This window comes from Martes martes, assembly GCF_963455335.1.
Source record: "Martes martes genome assembly, chromosome: 1".
NCBI classification, from domain to species: domain Eukaryota; kingdom Metazoa; phylum Chordata; class Mammalia; order Carnivora; family Mustelidae; genus Martes; species Martes martes.
In genome coordinates this window covers 8,151,106-8,170,420 of record NC_137888.1, presented here as the reverse complement: position 1 = coordinate 8,170,420, position 19,315 = coordinate 8,151,106, and the positions used below count along the sequence as shown (strand labels likewise).

At 47.1% G+C, this 19,315-nt stretch overlaps 1 protein-coding gene across 1 annotated transcript in view; it reads right to left on the bottom strand.

The window, feature by feature from the left end:
• Window positions 1-19,315, bottom strand: part of HLCS (holocarboxylase synthetase) — a 210,290-nt gene that overhangs the window by 139,436 nt on the left and 51,539 nt on the right. Inside the window, exon 6 of the mRNA XM_080800458.1 lies at window positions 15,490-15,761. Within this exon, the coding sequence (XP_080656584.1) occupies window positions 15,490-15,761 (272 nt within the window). The remainder of the gene's footprint in view (window positions 1-15,489; window positions 15,762-19,315) is intronic.

Here is a 19,315-nt window from a genome sequence, read left to right as displayed (position 1 = left end):
TATTGTATTCCTTTCCACAAGAAAATCTCCTAACAAACTTAAGAAACTCACCAAGAATTAGATTTGTCAGCTAACCTGATTTCCTTTTACAACAAGATCAGCATTTACAGAGATGCTGGAAGGCTGGAAGATAAGGTGTGCCAGGATTTCAGCAAACCACCTGTAGTAATACAGTATTAGGGGCTAAGAATCTAGGCTCTCTAATAAACCTTTTAAATGCTGGTTCTACCATTTAACATGATTGTGGCCCTGGCCAAGACATTTCAACCCTCTAAGCAATTGCTCCCTCGTTTCTTAAAATGGGACTATAATAGTACCTATCTCTTAGGGTCCTGGTAAAGTGAATGGGGAAAATGCACATAAGGCCCAGTACCTGCCACACAGCACATGCCAAATTAATGTTAGCCGTTACGAAGGCACAACATCGCTGCGGACGGAAGATGAACTAATGGGACATAATTGTACAACTGTGATGAAATAATGTGAAACATTATAAACAGCAACTATTATTAGCCTCATCCTGTTCAACTTCTATCAACGTCTGCTTTTGTTCTATAATTTTCCAATTATCTTCTGGAAAAGAAATATTATAATGGGGTCACTGAAGAATTATACGGAACCACTGCTTAAAAAAGAAATATGCTTATTATTTGGAATAGAAAACCACTGGAAATGACACAAGAACACTCGCTGGAGATTGCTCAAATAAATCACGGTCAAACTGCATCTACAGAACAAAAGCCATGTTTGTAGCAGACGGTCTGATTGCCCGCGAAGTGATCATTTCATAAACAACATAATCACGGTCTTACATATGTTGTGTAGGAGGAAAACAGACTAGAAGAAAATATACCAAAAGATTAATATGATTATTTATAGGTGGTGGGGTTATAGATGATTTTCATTTCCTTAGCAGAAATTACTATATTGTCTAGTTTCCTATAATGGCCAAGAATTCTTTTTATAGCCAAGAAATAGTTTCAGAAAAAATAATTAGTTTTATGTACCTTGACTGCCTTTATTGTCAAGGCTCTTGGTCCTGCAGACCTAAAGTTTCCATCTCCAACATGGCGACGGAACTGAATGTTCATTACTGGAGATGCTTAGAGAAAAGGTGATATGGGGATTAATGGACCCAATAACACTCTTCAAATATTTTAAACTCTGAACCAATTAATAGATCCTTTATGTATCATTCGGGAGAAAGCTAAATACATTTTCTCTTCTTGGATCCATGGTCAGATTTCCTTTTTTGGAACGGGATGGGTTTTGAAGGACCCGTCCCCGGAGACAGCACTCACCCTGAGATGCTGACATGAGCTGCCTAAAGGTCTCACAGCTCAATAAGTATTTGTAAATTGAACAAGGGCCAGAAAGTTGCTCACCGTCCAGGACTCGGCACACATCTGAAACAGTGCAGAGGGCATTCAGGCAGCAGAGGGTGACAGGGGACTGGCCTTTTGGGTATCCATACCCCACCAATCTGAGAGACCACGAGAGTTTTGGTATACACCGTTGGTCTGATTTCACATTTATAAGAGGTCAAACCCTTCATCCTATCCCAACTACGACCACATTGGGCTGAACAAATCTGGTCTGTTTCATGACAGTTTTCCAGGTGCCACAGCAAAGAAGTAAACCTGCCCCCCATCTTGACCATGGGCTCTACCTCCACTGGCCCACAGCAGAACCCCAAGAGGGGCCCCTGAGGAGCTTCAACAGTTGGGGGGCACCACACTTTGCAACAAAAAAGAAGGGAAGGGAACCGAAAGGAACGCCACCGAAGCTGAAAGCTACAGGAAGCCTTTTAACTGAGCTTCTAAACAAAAGCAGAAACAATCCTCTGTAAGTGGAGGTTCACATCAGAGATCCACAATCCCGACAGGCAACAGGCAAGAGTCCCGCACTACCTTCACGGATAAGAGCGGAGTGTTAAAAATCAAATTACATTTCATTTTGGTGACGTTTAGAAAAGAGCAGGTGCCATAGGGTATTTTCAGAAGTCAGGAGGATACTGAAGGAGCCCAAAGAAAATCTCCAGGAAAGCAGGACGAAAGCCCCTTGGATAAACCCGGCACCTCAAACTCCCACACCATCGTTCGAGGACACACCACCCGTACCCTGACTCCAGGGCCGGTTCTAGGCTGTGTTCATGAGCCAAGCAAGCTCCAATGAAAGCTCAAAATCTGAAATGTTGACCAAGCCTTCACAGAAGACAACTATGCACCTGCCCCACCTCCCCCAGCCCATCCCCACCACTGCCCCCTCACTGCCCTCCCCTCTCAGAGCACTGCTAAGGGGTTCAGGAGCTGAAGGGCATTCTCCACCAAAGCTGAGACCCCCTCTTGGAGCCAGGGCATCTGAGACCCAAGCTAGTCCAGCAGAGATACCCCTTTCAGACATCACTCATCTGTAACCCGAGACATCTGAACAAGCACTGGATAATCACCCCGAGACAACAGCCACTTAGCTTCACAGGGCCAGGGGAACCCCCAGGTTTCCCTGGGCTCCAGAGGGGGCCACGGTCACTCAGTCCTCATTGTCAGTCTGGGGAAGTCGGGACACTGAATGGTGCTGAGTTTTACGAACAATACGCATATAACATTGACGTGACATATAATAACAACCAAAGAAACACCGTATAATCCCCATACAGTTGTACCTACAGGAGGAGAAAGTCCTTATCTCATAGCAGATAAACTAAAATCCCCATTGCCTTAGATCTTCTTGGAACAAGGCAGGGTATAAAAAGAAACAGTCCAGGGGTGCCTGGGTGGCTGTGGGTAAAGCATCTGACTCTTGATTTTGGCTCAGGTCATGATCTCGGGGTCCTGCGACCGGGCCCCGCGTCAGGATCCATGCTCAGCACAGACCCTGCTTGAGATTCTCTCTTCCTGTCCCTACCCCGCTCGCACTCCCTCTCTCTAAATATATAAATAAAATCTCTTAAAATAAATTAATTACTTAAAATTAAAATTTAAGGGCACCTGGGTGGCTCAGTTGGTTGGGCGACTGCCTTCGGCTTGGGTCATGATCCTGGAGTCCCGGGATCAAGTCCCACATCGGGCACCCTGCTCAGTGGGGAGTCTGCTTCTCCCTCTGACCCTCCCCCTTCTCATGCTCTCTCTCTCTCTCTCTCAAATAAACAAATAAATAAAATAAAGTTTCATCCCTCTGGCATACATACATCTCCTTCTTTAAAAAAATGTTTTTTTAATTAAAAAAAAAAAAAAGAAAGAAGGAAAGAAAGTCCAACCAACCAGTCAGCCTGCCACTAAGATTTAACTGTCCCCATCAGCTGGGCCTGAGTGTCCAGGTGACAGGAACTTGGGTACTTTCTTGGCCAGTGGTCCCCACCCCCGTGCCCTGAGAGACCTGGGCTCTAGGAGGCTCCCCAGCCCCATCTGTACAGGGCGGGTAGTTCATGTAAAAACGGGCTTTACTGCTCAACATAGATATACATAAGATTAAGCCACAGATCTAGTATAACCCTCTCGTTTTACAGATAAGGAAACAGATCCAGAGAATTCGGCGGGTTCACCCAACATCACACAGCTGGTGTGTGGGAACGACACAGATAATATTACAGCCTAAGCTTCCAAGGTGACCGACACTGCCGTCCCACCATGTAGTTCCATTTTGGGGTAACTTCTGTACACACACGAGAGCCAATTTTAACCTGTGAAAACCACAGTAGCATCCAGGTGACCTCTGGAACCAAAGGCTAGAAAAAGAGGTAGGGACAGACCTCATGATAATCCCTTCCTCTCCTCTTTGTCTCCCCTACCCTTCCCACATCCCGAAAAAATGCTGCTCTGCCAGGCAATGACTTCATCATTTTCCTTCTCACTAATTTGAATACTCTTGTGGGAGAGCCAAACGAAAAATGAAAATGATGAATGACCCCTTGTGCAATGCAGAAAAAATGCGGCGTCTGGGTCTCAGGGTGACGGAATGCCCCTCGTGCAGAAACAGAACACGCTTCTCTCCAAAACAGAAAGCAGGAACAAGGGCATTTCAGAGCTCCGAGTGTGTTCGGACACATGGTAGGTGTGTAAAAGATTTCAAAGGGGCAGATGAAAGCAAATCAGCCCTCGCCTCCAAAGCAGGTAAGTGTTTTTACGTGAAAGGAAAGCAGAAATTTTTCTAAGTGAGTCACAAAGCCATGTCGGGGGAGAGATGGGAATGGGGCAGAGGTATGCAGGACAGGGCGAGGGAAAAAGATCCGCTTGATCACCTAGCACGTTTTTACTAAAACAAATGTTTGCCCTCACAGCTCAGCCTCTGCCCACCTTCCCGTGTGTTTGGGTAAGTGGCCATACTTGAGTGATCACAAACACCAAATTCGAAGAATATTTAAAATTTTTCCACGTAGAAACCAATGTTAATTCATGAACTGAGTTTCACTTTTTTTAACGGAAGTATATTTGACGTAGGACAGTGTATAAATCGGAGATGTCGATGTTAATTTGATACAATGATATACTGCAGTATGATTGCTATGGTGGCGATAACTGGCACCTCTAATACATTACTTATCATTTCTGGGTTTTTGTTTTGTTCCGTTTTACTGGCCTAAGTAGGCTCCATGCCCAACGCAGGGCTCGAACTCACAACCCTGAGATCAAGACTCGGACGTTTCACTGACTGAGCCACCCAGGTGCCCCTCACATTACTAATCCTTTCTTTCCAGTGGCTGGAGTAGTTAGGTTCTAGTCCTGAAGCGAGTTTGACGATTACAATATGGTACCGTTGTCTACGTTCACTGTGCTGTGCCTTAGGTCGTGAGGACTTATTTGAGAGCTTGAGCACTTCTCATCGCAAACCTGCGCCCTTAAACAACACCTGTTCTAGCCCCCCCCAACCCCAACAATCTACCTCTGTTCTTAGGAGTCTGGCTTTTTTAGATTCCACACAGAAGTGATAGCACAGAATGCTTAATCTTTCTCCGTCTGACTTCTCTCATTAGCAAGATGTCCTGTCCATGTTGTCATATAACCAAGTTTCCAAAATTCTGCTTTCTTGTCATATGTTTTTTCCAGCATGAGAATGTGGGGACACATTCTCAATCTTCATTTTTGCAGTTTCCAAGGAGGCGGCTGTCAGCAGTTCCCCATCTGGAGAGAGCACCCCTCACCCGCTCCCTGTCATACACCGAGGCAAGGGCTCCCCATTTCACCCCTCCCTCTGACCCTCTCAACGTGAGTGTCATTCCTATGAGTGGGCATCACGACAGTTTGCTTATTTTAAGATGAGAAGTCATGGAATTTGCCAACGATGCTCGGGGGCCTGCAACGCTGTCACTATCCCGGGGTGCCCTGCCCAGTGTAAACCAGATTTCTCGTCCACCCACTCTGGGCCCTCCCAGGACACGTCGCTAAGAAACCAGTCCTCTGCACTCAGTAACTGAGAGTGAAGACATTCCCAACCACCACAGGACACGGCTCACGTCTCAACTGCAGCCAGCCCTTGGCTTTCTGGCTAAGACGCATCCGAACTGAGGAGAAACAAGTTGGGAATCGGCTGTCACCTTCTTTACTGGAGGCCTTTTCCAGCCCCAAACCTTACTTTATTTCCCTTTGTGAAATAAAGTATTTATTATTATAATATTATAATATTATATTATATTAATAATATTCCCCTACTTTATCACTCATTCAAAATAGCAGAGGCGTCGGACAAAATGAATGTCAAGTACAGTATCCAGCGAGCCGTTCTGCAGAGTAGGAAGCATCTGAGGTGTTTCACGCCACTCAGGACCACCGTGCAACAGCAAACACCCGCACTTCCAACCACTGTGAGAGGTCTGGGGGCTCAAGGAAGATGTGGGTGATGCACGAGGCATATCGTGGGACTGATGAAAATGTTCAAAGAGTCGAAGTTCTGGCTCTTTCCAAATGACGACTATTATCTGCGCAAATGATAAATTGTGAAGATTTCAAAAAAGAATAAATTTGATTTAAAAAGGGGGGTAACTGGCGCCACATGTTTTAAGGGTAACACAAACACAGACGATGGACTATGTTTTCTCATCTTTCAAGAAAAGCTGGACTAAAACAAACCATTGCTGGCAAAAAAAAGTAACTCGTGATGAGCCTTCATGCTTCTTGCATGACGAGAAAAAGCTGCCAAAATCTTCTGCAAAAACTCCGCCCCAAAAAAACACGTATTACAATCCGGGGCGAAGACAATGCTGATCCGATTCACGGACACTCACAGCACTGCCACCGAAGAGCTCAAAGGAAACAATCAACGACTCCAAAGCTTAACGAATAGCGATCAGCACGCACTCTCTGTGCCGGGAGCCTTGCAGACGAGTCTCAGTACCTCCTCCCCAGATCCCGGGGCACACGCAAGGTCCTGGAAGGAAGGTCTTTCCTCACCGGGTCCCAGAGCCCACTGCAAAGGCCTGCACGCGGCTGGTGCTGAAGAGAAATCAGCTGAGCAACTGAATTTAAAAAGAAAAAATGAAGAAGAAAGCAGAGCCTTGGACCAGCGACAGCGCACGGATGAGGAAACGGTGGCTTGCGTGGTTTCTGATTTACCCAAGGTCACTCAAGTAGTAAAAGGCAGAAGTAGAATTCCAACCCAGGACAGGAAGACCCCATCCCAAGATCTAAGCCCCTAAGTCAAGCCAAGAGTCTATCCTCAGTAATCAGAAGGGAGTGAACCATGGGGAACTAAGTGTTTCTGCAAATACTTCCCACAGTGGATACCTTACCATCGTGTCTAGGGATTCTGTTTGTGGTTTTGTCTGATTTTGTTCTGGGTTGGTTTTTTTTGTTTTTGTTTTTTCTGGAAATCTGGTATACCCTCAAGAGATTAAAGCACCACCATCGAGAACACGGAAGGACTGTGCGGTGTGTTTGGGAGAAGGCTCCCGACGAAGACCTTCCGCTGTGTGGGGTGCGCGGCAGAAACACCACCACAGCTGGGCAGCCCGTCCTGTGTGCCCCTGAAACCAGTGATGTGCACCGCTCACATGGCTTCCCTGGACAGTGACCTTCTCCCTCACTCTTCTGAACCGTAAAACCTGGGATGCTTCAGGTTCTCCAACCTCTAAATGTGCTTAACGGTAGGAGAGAGACAAAGAAGGTCCAATGCTAACGAAGCTGCCCTCTAGACAGCACATGCTGTCACTACCGCAAAATGGCACACGGCACAATGAGTTCACCCTAGTTAAAAAGAAAAATCAGCTACACGACGTGAAAGGCAACATCCTAAAGCACTAGAAATTAATGTGGAGGCATCTCTGGGAAAATAATGGGCCACTTCATGATTCAATTCCAGGAGCGTGGCATGTGAAAGGTTAACTTATTCAGGTGTTGAATAGGGGCAAAAAAAAAAAAAAAAAAGGCATTTGATGGAGAACTTGCCAGAAGAGCCAGCCCTTCAGTCGTGACCCCTGGAGGTAAAGGCTGGAGTTATATTTGAAACCTCAATTTAGAAGTAAACATTAAAATGAGGGTTTCTTTAAAATTCTCCAATAATTTTCACTTTAAAAGTATCAAATTGGCCTATAAAAAAAAAAAAAGCTCACACTAATTACACCAAAGCAATCAACTTCTTAAAAACCCTTTATTTCACAATTACACCAACATCCCATTAATTTGGGACACTTGCCCTTGTATTTATTCTTCGCTCATTACCTGTGTGCACATTAAGAGTACACCAATAACACAATACAGGCATTAATATGTAAAACATCAACAAAAGCCATCTGGAAAGCTAATGAATAATCAAGGGATTTCAAATTAAACTACAGAATTTTCCCTTAGAATCTTTAGGACAACACTGTCAAGTTCAATCTATTCACTTCGCCTCCAGAATCAATTTTTCAAACCTTATGACAAGTCTAATCGCTTCCACCTGTGTCTCTCGCTTGACTCTTGACTGGCATGCTACCAGCCAGGGTGGAAATGTAGACAAAGACCCCTATTAGGATCCGGCTGTTTCTCTACTGTGAGGTCACTCAGCCATTAAATTAGTTCCAGCCCAATTTCTGCCTCTCAGGCCTCGACTTCAGGGGAGGAGGGTGCGCAGGAGAGCGGGTTAGGGGGGCAGAACGAGAAGAGCAGAAAAGGGGAGAGAGATGTTTGGGACTGAGCGGACAGACATGCAGAGAGGCGAAAAGTGAGCCCGGGCCCCAAATTCTGAAACAAAAATACTCTTTCTCAAATGATGGTGGCCATTCTCCCCAATGCGATTTCCCCCAAAATGTTTTCAAAAATGTGGTGCTGGGATTGTTTTTCCTCTTCGTTCCCTTGGCTCGCAGGAAGTCCACTGTCTCCCATGCGAAGGGAGCCTGATTGCCAAAACCATTTCAGCCCTCCAGAGGTGCTGGGGAGAGGCTGGCTGCTTGAAGAGGCAGACCCGGGAAGATGACCCGATCAAGGGAGCGTCCAGCGCCCCCGATCTCACAGCTGAGGAGAGCAAGGCCCAGGGGACGGATACTGCCATAGTTACAGAGCCAGATGGTGATAAAATCTTCAGTTCCAGCATTTTCCCTACCAGACCGGGAGATTTATGGCATCGGGAATGATGACTGACACACAGTAACGGCTCATAAGAAAGCCAATGACCAGTCTATTTCCTTCCCTATATCACCTTACCGACTACACACTTCTCTCTGCCCAAACCCCTCGCACTCAGAACAAGAAGGGTGCACACGAGGTCTGAGCTGAATGTGCACTGTGAGCTGATTCTTCCAATGCACTGTAAGGCCCAGGGCAATACCTCCTCCATCATTCTCTCAAGAGCCTAACACAGTGCCTGGCACAGAGAAGGTATGCCATAAACGCTTACTCTCTGAATGAAGGCAAACTTAAGCCGGAGAAATCAAGGGACTTAAACAATATTTAAAAAATAAACTTATTTAATAAAGAAATCTATATTGTTCTTTACAAATAAAAAGGAGTCCGCCCTTGGTCCGTTTACTGGATATATAAGTATGTGGAGAAAATCAGTATCAACAAGTCTGTGGCCATCTGGCTCCCCACAAACCGTGGCTTCACATATGCATTACTTCAGTATCTGACAGCGATTCAGTAAAAGTCATCAAAAAAGATGATATGTGTCAAAATCTAATAAGGGACAACTCCAAAATTATCTCGACTCAGTTACTCCCAAGCTCTCGCTCTACGGTCTAGTCTAATGCCTTCCCCACAGCAGACACTTGTCACAAGATGGGACAGAAGGTGGTTTCCCAACCACGCCGCACCTCTCCATGCCGGCTACGGACGGTGCTAACCCATCACCCCCGCCGGTGCAGACCCCACCACCACCTGTAGCTCACATCTGCAAACAGCTTCCGGGGTGCACAGCTGTAGGATGAGACCGGGGGACACAGTAAAGTTCACTCGCCCGGATGCAGTACCGAGCCCATGCCCTTGGGACTCTATCCAACTCGCTGCGCTAACTTAACTGGTCACAGGAAAACCTATCAGGAAATTGGGCAGAAAGAAAAAGAAAGGTGTCGAATGGCAATCAAAGCCAGCATCACATCCAAAAGGTTACCATGACGACACAGTAGAAAACATATTTCAGGGTCAGAAACACATGCCAGGGAACAAACTGGAGCAGGGAACACAGGGTGAAATTATGCGTCCTCATCGGCCCGGTGGGCAGCTGAGCCAAGTGTGACTACTGGGGGACCAGCGCTCGCTGACATGGTGAGGGGGAGCCCACAGGCCCTTCAACTGCCGTGATTTAGTTGCTGGCGAGCAGCTCCCTTATCTCCCCTGGTTGCTCCCTTCCGCCAGAGCTCCTGCCCCTGTCCCCATTTACTAACACCTTTAACACTCCCAGCTCAGGGGCGGAGGGGAGGTGGCGCGGGGCTCCCGCCCCTACCTGCTTTCATACCTGGAGATCAGATGAAAGCTTTCACCGTCTGTCTCAGGGCCACAGTAGCTTAGCCGGGTTTGTAGCCAAAGAAGAACAGACGGTGCCCTCCAAACTGTCTATCGGGAGAGAAATTTCCAGATCGCCCTAGATTTGCAGTAGTGACCTAAGAAAAATACCTCTAATGGCACCGAGTAAGCGGTGAGACAGAATCAGCGTGAGTATTCGAGTAACTGTTTTCACCCACAATGTAAGATCTTGGAAGCACTGGGGCTATCTTGACATGAACGCTATTTAAAGGTCTCCAGCTATCTTTCTGAACAGACTGACTAATAAAAAGTACATGCTTGGGATAAAAGCTTCTAATTCTCCTCCGTAACTGTTCTCCACTCCTCCCTAGCGTCCAGACCCCGATTTTCGGTGGATTCGTGGATGCTGAGTAGAAAGACCACATTTATTTCGTAGCCTTCTTTGTGGGTGGATATGGTCCTGTGCGTAAATCCCAACCCCAGAACATACACAAAAATGTCATGAGCGATTTCTGGAAGGAGTCCTAAGAGTGGAGCCACACCCTTCTCACCCCTCCTCCCGCGTGCTGGCTAAGACGAGAACATAAATGTCGGGGGTACCACTTGCTGAGGAGGGCAGAGCAACTCAGTTGCATCCTTGACACGGTGGGCCGCACGCTGGCCGACCCTGGGCTGCCCATCTCGGCCTCTCTGGTTTAGGGGACAGAGAAATAACCCTAAGGCTCAAACCTGTTTGAAACACTTCAACGTGGATGGATGCCTGTCTAGTCCTAACCAACCTAGAGGCTGGTACCTGGATGGAGTGTGTCGAGGCTCCGGTCTCTTGCATGTCACAAGAAATGCAGCCTGAGAGGGAGGGTCATTGGGGCAGGGAACGGTAGACGAGAACATACGTCTTGAAGGTTTGTAAGTGGACACGGCTCCCGTCAAATAGCGGCAGAGCACTTGCTAGGAGCCTGGCTTTCTAGAGCTTGCGAGGAAGACCGTGCAGCTGTTAGAAGCGGTACCATCACAGGGACCAGCTCGGAACACTCACGAGGACAGTGTTTCCATCCCTGACACTCTCAGCAAAGTAAGAGACATGACCTCCCCAAGAGCTGGCCGGGCTCCAAGGACGGAAAAGAAAACAGATCGGACAAGCGGGCGGCACTGGAGCCTCTGGGTGGTGCCGGCAGCCCCCACAGGTGGGAAGACAGACGCCTCGCCATGGACAGCCTGCAGCCTCGCGCCAAAGATGCCATCAAGGGACCACCCATGGCACGGTTTCATCCGGGCAAGGGACCCGCCATCTGACTGAGAGAGAAGGGACTGGGCAGAGTACCAGGGCTTTTAAAAGAACAGAGTTCTTAAGCTGAAAATCTCAACTCCTGGTAAGAGCTTTGTTGGTTATTCACACAGAACCATCCGGGGCCTACCAAAGTTTTCAGAACCTTCTCCCTCTGCAGAAACTGTAAGGCGGACCTAAAAGGCTGTCATTTCACCCGAAGAACAATAATACTCAGAACCCCCAAACCCTCACTGAGAGTGGGTGTCGGAAGCCCATCTCTCTGATGCACAACTCAATGTGTTACAGTTCAAGACCCTCCCAAAAGGCAAAGCCACGACCCCAAGGACACCAGGCCCAAGGGCACGACCAGGAAACCTACCTACCGCCTGAGCAGGGCATCCTTCCTCTCCCTGCCCCAGGAGATTCCATGGTCCCCATCTCAGCCCCTGCAGCCAGGGGCAGAGAACACGTCTGTTTTAAGTAGGAGACTGCCAGAGAAGGTTCCATCCCCAGAGATCCTGAATCTGCTCGAGAGGAAGTAAACGAGCAGGCTGCCTTCCTGGAGGAGGGGGTGAGAGTTTTAGATGGGGGGAGCGGGGGGAGCTACAACACGGATATTTGGGACTGTGGCAGACATTGCTGGCTGTTCCCCACGGTGGACTTCCCACTCCTTTCTTAGGAAGAGAACTCCCAATTTTTAGGTGCCACAAGTCCCCACGAGTGGGCAGGAGAGGCAGAGAAAAAAGATTTTGGAAACCTTATAATAAAGATCTATTATCTAATTTATTTATTTATTTATTTATTTTAAAGATTTTATTTTTTTATTTGACAGAGGGAGATCACAAGTAGGCAGAGAGAGAGAGAGAGAGGAGGAAGCAGGTTCCCTGCCGAGCAAAGAGCCTGATGTGGGACTTGATCCCAGGACTCTGGGATCATGACCTGAGCCGAAGGCAGAGGCTTAACCCACTGAGCCACCCAGGCACCCTCTATTATCTAATTTAAATTTTACTTCTATTCCAGACCCCGAGGAAAGAGCCACAGAAGTGACAGATACAAAGACAGAAACATGCATGGAGTTCAAACCCAGGCCATGCTTTTGAAAATACATCTTGTTCTGCATAACGGGCCTATGGATGTAGTCAGTTCACAGAATCAATTCCGTATATGGTAAATTCTGATACGTAGCTTTCCACACGCTGGTATGATACTAGAGTTTGACTCTGATGACCCTAGGCACTAAAAAATACCATATGAAACTGGTCGATATGTGTAAAGTACATTGAAGCAGTGTCTGGAAGATGAAAGCTTTCAATATACGTTAGCTGCTATTATTATTAATGTCATTATTAATATTATTATCATTACCACAAGAGACTGTGCTTCCAGGAGGAGAGCCCACGTGGGATCAAATATAATATTAGGTAGAGACAGGGTTTTGGTCTGGGGCACGTGGGTGGTTCGGTCAGTTAAGAGACTGACTCTTGACTTTGGCTCAGGTCATGATCTCAGGGTCGTGGGATCGAGCCCCGCATCGGGCTCCCCACTCAGTGCAGAGTCTGCTAGTCTCTCTGCAGTCTCTCTCTCTCCCTCTGCCCCTCCCCCCTGCTCTCACACACACACACACACACACACACACACACACACACACTCTCTCTCTCTCTCTCTCTCAAATATATAAATAAATCTAAAAAAAAAAAAGAAAAAGAAGAAGAAAAGAAATGGTTTTGGTCTTATTCTTTGAAAGGAATAAGCCCTATGTTTCATTTCTCCATCTCACGGTCCCTTTGTGGACAACTGAGTTTTCAGCATCAAGGTGACCTTTTCAAGTTCCTTCTCCTAAAAAAGGCTACAGCCCATCCACCCCACCCCACCCCCGGGGAACTGCTCAGCAGGCTTGCTGACGCACGAGGCTGCAGTGAGTAACTTTATCTCGCCGAGTTCAGGAGGAAGCCATGCGAGCCGTGGAAGAGGACATCTGTACGTTTCGGTGAACAGCCACTATTTATTTATGCGGGATCTGCTCTGTGCCAAGCGGAGGGATTAATCATTAATCATCAAAGCTATTTCATTCTCCATGCTCTACAGAGACCAGGCAAGAAGAGAGACAAAGACACTTCCTAAATGCCCTTGGAAAAGCCAAAATAGTTTCCTCTTTTGTAAAAATAAAAACTCATAATCCTACAGAAGGTTCTGACTCTGCTATTGTCCTGCTCAGCTATACACTTTTACAGACTTAAGTTGCCTAAGACAGAATGTTTAAAAAAAAAAAAAAAAAAGTTCAGTATCAAAAAGGAACTTACCACTGTTCAAGGGTGCTAAAGCAGTGTATTTACACGGCATGTTTTTTTTTCTATCCTAAAACAAGTGCTTACCAGCATGTAAGGAAACCCAACCGTCTGATGACACAGGGGACGGGCCAGGGGACGGGCCATCCACTCAAGGCTTGCAGCCCGCTTCATAATCACTGCCCACTACACGAGCTCAGAGACCGTAATTCCAGTGGTTCAAGATCGTCCCAACATCAAATATTCCTCACTTATTGCCCAACAACAATGGGCAAGAAGTGACAACGTTTTTCTTTTTTTTTTATTTTTTATTTTTTTTTATTTATTTGAGAGAAAGAGAGAAATTGAGAGAGCACGAGCTGGGGGAGAGGGAGAAGGAGAAGCAGACTCCCCGCTGAGCAGAGCCTGATGTGGGGCTCGATCGCAGGACCCTGGGATCATGATAAGCCAAAGGCAGACGCTTAACCAACTGAGCCCTCCAGGCGTCCCATGATGTGCCAATATTTCTCCATCAAAATTTAATCTCCCAAAATCTTATGTCAAATGCCACATCTGATTTTTTATTTGGAAAATATGATGATGATAGGTCACAATTTCAATACAAATGGTGTTCTCCTGAGCAACAACGGATTATCACAGAGTTCACAGCCGCAAGTAATGATTCTTCCATATACAAACACAGGCTTCCTCCTTCTCAGAGGAGGGCAGGGGACCGGGTAGGAAGAGAGGCAGGAGAGGGAGGGAACGCTAAAAAAAAAAGTACCTACGACAACACAAAATAACACAGCGAACAAGAACTGTTCGCGACCACGGCCCCCACTCCCCTCCTGCTATACCCACCTCGCTCCACGGACCCCACTCCACAAATGCTTTCTCCACACCCTAGTCACACAAAACCACTCACTCCATGGCTTTGAGGATAACAGTCAAGAAAATTCTAAGCTGATCTCATCATTCCATGTCAACATATTATCAAATTCCAGAAATTACTAAGAAAGACCAAAATATTTCCCTATGGTGAATTATGTATGCATCTAATTGTGCAGTCCATGTGTGAAAATGCCCAGAAACTGTGAATCCAGTGGGGTTTGGGGGGGGGGGGTCTTACATTCCTGAAATTATAGTCCCATGTTGAAGGAGGATGCTTTTTTTTTCTCCTAAAGATTTTATTTATGTATCTGATAGAGAGAGACACAGTGAGAGAGGGAACACAAGCAGGGGGAGCGGGAGAGGGAGAAGCAGGCTCCCCACTGAGCAGGGAGCCCGATGCGGGGCTCAATCCCAGGACCCCAGGATCACGACCCGAGCTGAAGGCAGACGCCCAATGAGTGAGTCACCCAGGCATCCCAGGAAGACGCCTTTTTTACTCGCTCCCCCTATAGGCCAACTCTTTAAACTAACTATCTCAAATAGGAATACTGATCAATACTAATTTAAGACTAAAAAAAATTCCTTTCATCTGTTTGCCATTTTTTAAACTTTAACCGAAGTCCATGAAACAGAAGAAATAAGAAAGATAACTCAGTAAGAATAAATCTCGAATATTTAAATGGGATTAGAGAGCGCCTGCAAAACGTACTGGATAGGGAACATATCAAAATGGGTTTCCGAAAGTACAAAGTTTCCGATTCATTTCAATCGAACACATCTCGTGTGTCGTTCAAATGCCCTGTCCGGATGCCCCCGCAAAACATCTTCCACTAAGTGTTGAATGCTGATTACGACAACGCAAAAATAAAATGATGGCCTGAGTAATAACGCCACTGCTTAAAGATATTTTTCTGTAGTTTTCTCCAAGGATCATCTGCAAGGCCAACCACTGAGGAACGAGGTCACAGGACACAAAATCCCCTTGCTTTCAAATACAAACCTGGGATCAAGGAACATTTTTAAGCTTTTCTTCCTAAATTCTACCTAAATTCTCTAGGACAAGGGTACTCCCACTTGCTAATGGGCTCGCTGAGAGTTCTCATTCGTTTCTACCCCTTCTCCCCCAGCGCTGATCAGACGGGACAGTCAACGTCACTGGGCTCCTCCGACAGGTGCACGATGTCTGGCCAGAACTTACCCATCTAGAAGGTTCATCGTGGTGGGCACCACTTCGGCAAACAGAATCACTTTTCCGAGTCGCTTAGTCTGCAGATTCTGTCGGTAGATGTCTAGGTTAAAATTTTCCGAAGAGAAGGCCTCCACGTCAGTCACCACGGGTAGAGCAGACGGCGTGATTTCTATTTCAGACGTGTAGGATGAAAGAAACTTAAGGGAGAGCTTGCTGGATTTTATGACTCCTTCAGGATCCACGTGCTTCCCCAGCCACTGCCTAAGAGGATCCCAGATTTCCTGTGTTAGAAAGAAATGAAAAGGTTGTAATTCGGCAGTACATGAGGAGATGGTAGCCTTTCCCTAAAACGCCATTTCGGTAATATAAGTATTTCCTAAGTCATGACCAGTAAGAGCTGCGGGAACATCTTCTGGACGTCTGTGCTATCATACAGCAGACATTAAGTGTACGCAACAGGCTTTTCTCGATAAATACGGTACAGGGCTGTAAATATATTTTCTCTTTCTTACCCTTTTCTTCATCACCTTTACTCTAGCTTCCCTTCTCGTGAGGATACTGTACAGAATACACATAGCACACAAAATGCATATTAATCGACTATTTATGCCACTGGTTAGGTTTTTGGTCAACAGTCCGCTACGGCTAGTTAAGTTTTCAGGGAGTCAAGGTTATATATTTCTGGGGAGTCAAGGTTATATGTTTTTGGGGAGTCAAGGTTATATGCTGCGGATTTTCAGCAGCACTGGTGGGGGGTGGGGTGGAGGGGAGTCCCCTTACCCCCACATTGTTCAAGAGTCAACGGTAAATTGTTTAGAAGCCACGATCCAAAGAAATACATACAGCACCTTATTAAACTTTCTATCTTACATAATATCCCAAATCCTTAAAAGTCTTCTCCAGGTCTAGAGTTCATCAGTAATTCCCTAGTCTGTGCCTTTTGCAGAAAATGCACAGCTTTAAACTTTCATGCCTTGAGGAAATTCATTATACTAGTTGGGGAAATATTGTAAAATGCCTGTGACAGGAGTCACAGAAGACAAGGGACTAAGACAGGAGCATTCATTCTCCCCCTCTGGAGGACCTCTCTCTCTCTCCTCCTAGACAAGCTGACCCCCACCAGCCACTGACAGGTCACCAGCAGGGGGGAACGTGACTTTCCTGTGGGGAAATGATGGGGAACCCAACAGCTGCTTTCTCTTTGTCCAAGTATGGGTCCAGGGGGTTGGGAGGGAGGCAGAACCTACCAGAAACCTTGCCTAGCCCAGACGGAGCTCTCTATTCTTATCTCTACCGCAAGAAGGGGTCCTAGAGCCTCCCAGAAGGCTGTAACTTCCTCTTAGGCCCTGAAGGACCTCCCCCCGGAGTGGGCTAGGAGGTGGGAAACCAGGGAACTATGGTATCAGGGGAGTCATCACCCCGAGAGGCCAACACCAAATGTATTAAGATCAGACAGTCACAGTAAACACAGATCCAGGCTGTTAGGCCACCTTCACGCAAACGCCGGGCCTTTCGGAAGACAAAACATGCCCTTCTATCAGCACAAGGGTACGCCCCAAAGGTGCACGCAGCCACAAAGAAGCATCTTCCAAGATGAAATTTCATTGAGCGAAATTCAACTAGCTCACCACTAAAACTCACTTCTTTTTTTTTTTTTTTAAGATTTTTATTTATTTATTTGACAGACAGAGATCACAAGTAGGCAGAGAGGCAGGCAGAGAGAGAGGAAGGGAAGCAGGCTCCCCGCTGAGCAGAGAGCCCGATGCGGGGCTCGATCCCAGGACCCTGGGATCATGACCTGGGCTGAAGGCAGAGGCTTTAACCCACGGAGGCACCCAGGCGTCCCTAAAACTCACTTCTGCTTGGCGAAAAATACAGAGGACAGAAGAACAAGTTAAATAACCTCGGGAGGAAGGAATCAGAAGAAATCAAGAAGGTGAGACACTGCACAGACCAAACGGGCAAGTCAATGTTACAGGGACACCGGGGTAGAAGGGGGGGTGCAAGTCAGCAGGAGGAGACGTGAAAGACTCGATCGAACGCAATGAGCGGCTCTTCACTGCACTCTGGCTTGAACAGTCGAGCTGGAAGAGACATTTTGAGACAATAAGACACGTGAATCTGGACAGTACGGCTCAGACAACAGAGGTTCACTGCCAGCTTCAGCAGGCATGATCGTGGGACCGTGGTGGCGTAGAAACACGGCCTTAATGTCAGAAATATGTATGTGTCACGGCCTCTGTGGTTTATCCCCAGAACAAACGAAGCAAATAAGGCAAAACGCTAATAACTGTTAAATTTAGCCCATGCATATTTGGGGTATCTGTTACACGATTCGATTTTTCTCTAGATTTTAAAACTATCGTAATTAAAAGTAAAACAAAACAGGGGCACCTGAGTGGCTCAGTCGGTTAAGTGACCGACTCTTGGGTTTGGCTCAGGTCATGATCTCGGAGTCATGAGATCAAGCCCCGTGCTGGGCTCTGTGCTCAGCACGGAGTCTGCTCGTCCCTCTCCCTCCCCTTTGGCTCCTCCCCCCACTCACACACACTCCGTCTCTCAAATACACAAAATCTATAAACAAAATTTTAAAAGGTTAAAAAAAAAGGTAAAACAAAATACAGAAATGGTACAATAAACATTAACTGTTATAAAAATATCAGATTCAACCAAAATGTTTTGTCAATCCATTCATGCGACAAATGTTATGATATTCTGCGGTGCCTACCATATGGCAGACATTTTCATAGGTTCTGACGGTCAGTAATGAACAAAGGCGCCAAAGTTCCCATCCTCAAAGGGCTTATATTCTAGCATGGGAGTCAGATCATTTTTTAAAAATTCATCGGCACAAGACATAGAATGTGGGACAGTCATGAGTGCCAAGGAGAGACGATACGCAGAGAAGACAGATAAGAAGTGCTGGAGGAAGGCCATCGTGGGGAGGACAGGACGAACCCCGGCGGGAGGGAGGCGAGGAGGGTGCGACAACATAACCCATACAAGCCCAAGGCTCTTTACTGATGTAGAGGCTCCAAGGGGAGCATGATGAGGGAGAGAAATACCCAGAACACAGAGCAAGCCACGAGGAAGCCAAGGAGCCCAGAGAACAAGCCGGAGGGACACCCACGCTGCGCAAGGCATGAAGGGCCACAGTGGGGACTGGGGCTTCCACTCTGGGGGCAACGAGGAGCCCTGGAGGCTTCGAGAAAGGGAGCGTGGTGACCTCCCGATCAGTCACCGCAGGATCACTCACTCCAGCAAACTGCCCTGAGCGCAGATCAAGGGGGGGACGTGGAAGCAGACACCGGCCAGGACACCTGCGGAGCTCCCGCAAGGGAGATGCCAACACCTGGACAGGTGTCACAGTGGCCTGCGACTGACGTAAAGGCTGTTAAGACTCGCTGACAGATCACCCTCGGGATGTCAGGGGAAACAGGGAGTCAAAAATGAGCCCAAGCCACCAATTCCGCCAACTTTATACGTAAAACAAGGAAATGCAGGCTTCTCTTTAAAAATAAATAAATAAATAAGCCCAACACTTCGGACCTTAGCACCTGGAAGGAGAGGACAGCCACCCGGAGCACCGAGATGGGAGGGAAGGAACCGGTGTGGATGGTAAGAGCCGGTTCTGCGCACGTCACATTCGAGACCCTGGTTAGAAATGCACGGAGGCAGGGAATAAGCAGTAGGACAGAGTCAGGGATTTTGGGGGCAAGGTCCACACCGAGGACATAAATTTGGGGATCTCCAGACTGCGGATGATACTTTGAAGGCAGGAGACAGACTCAGAGCAATGAGGGAGTGACCGCAGGTGAAAAGAGAGGTTGCACCG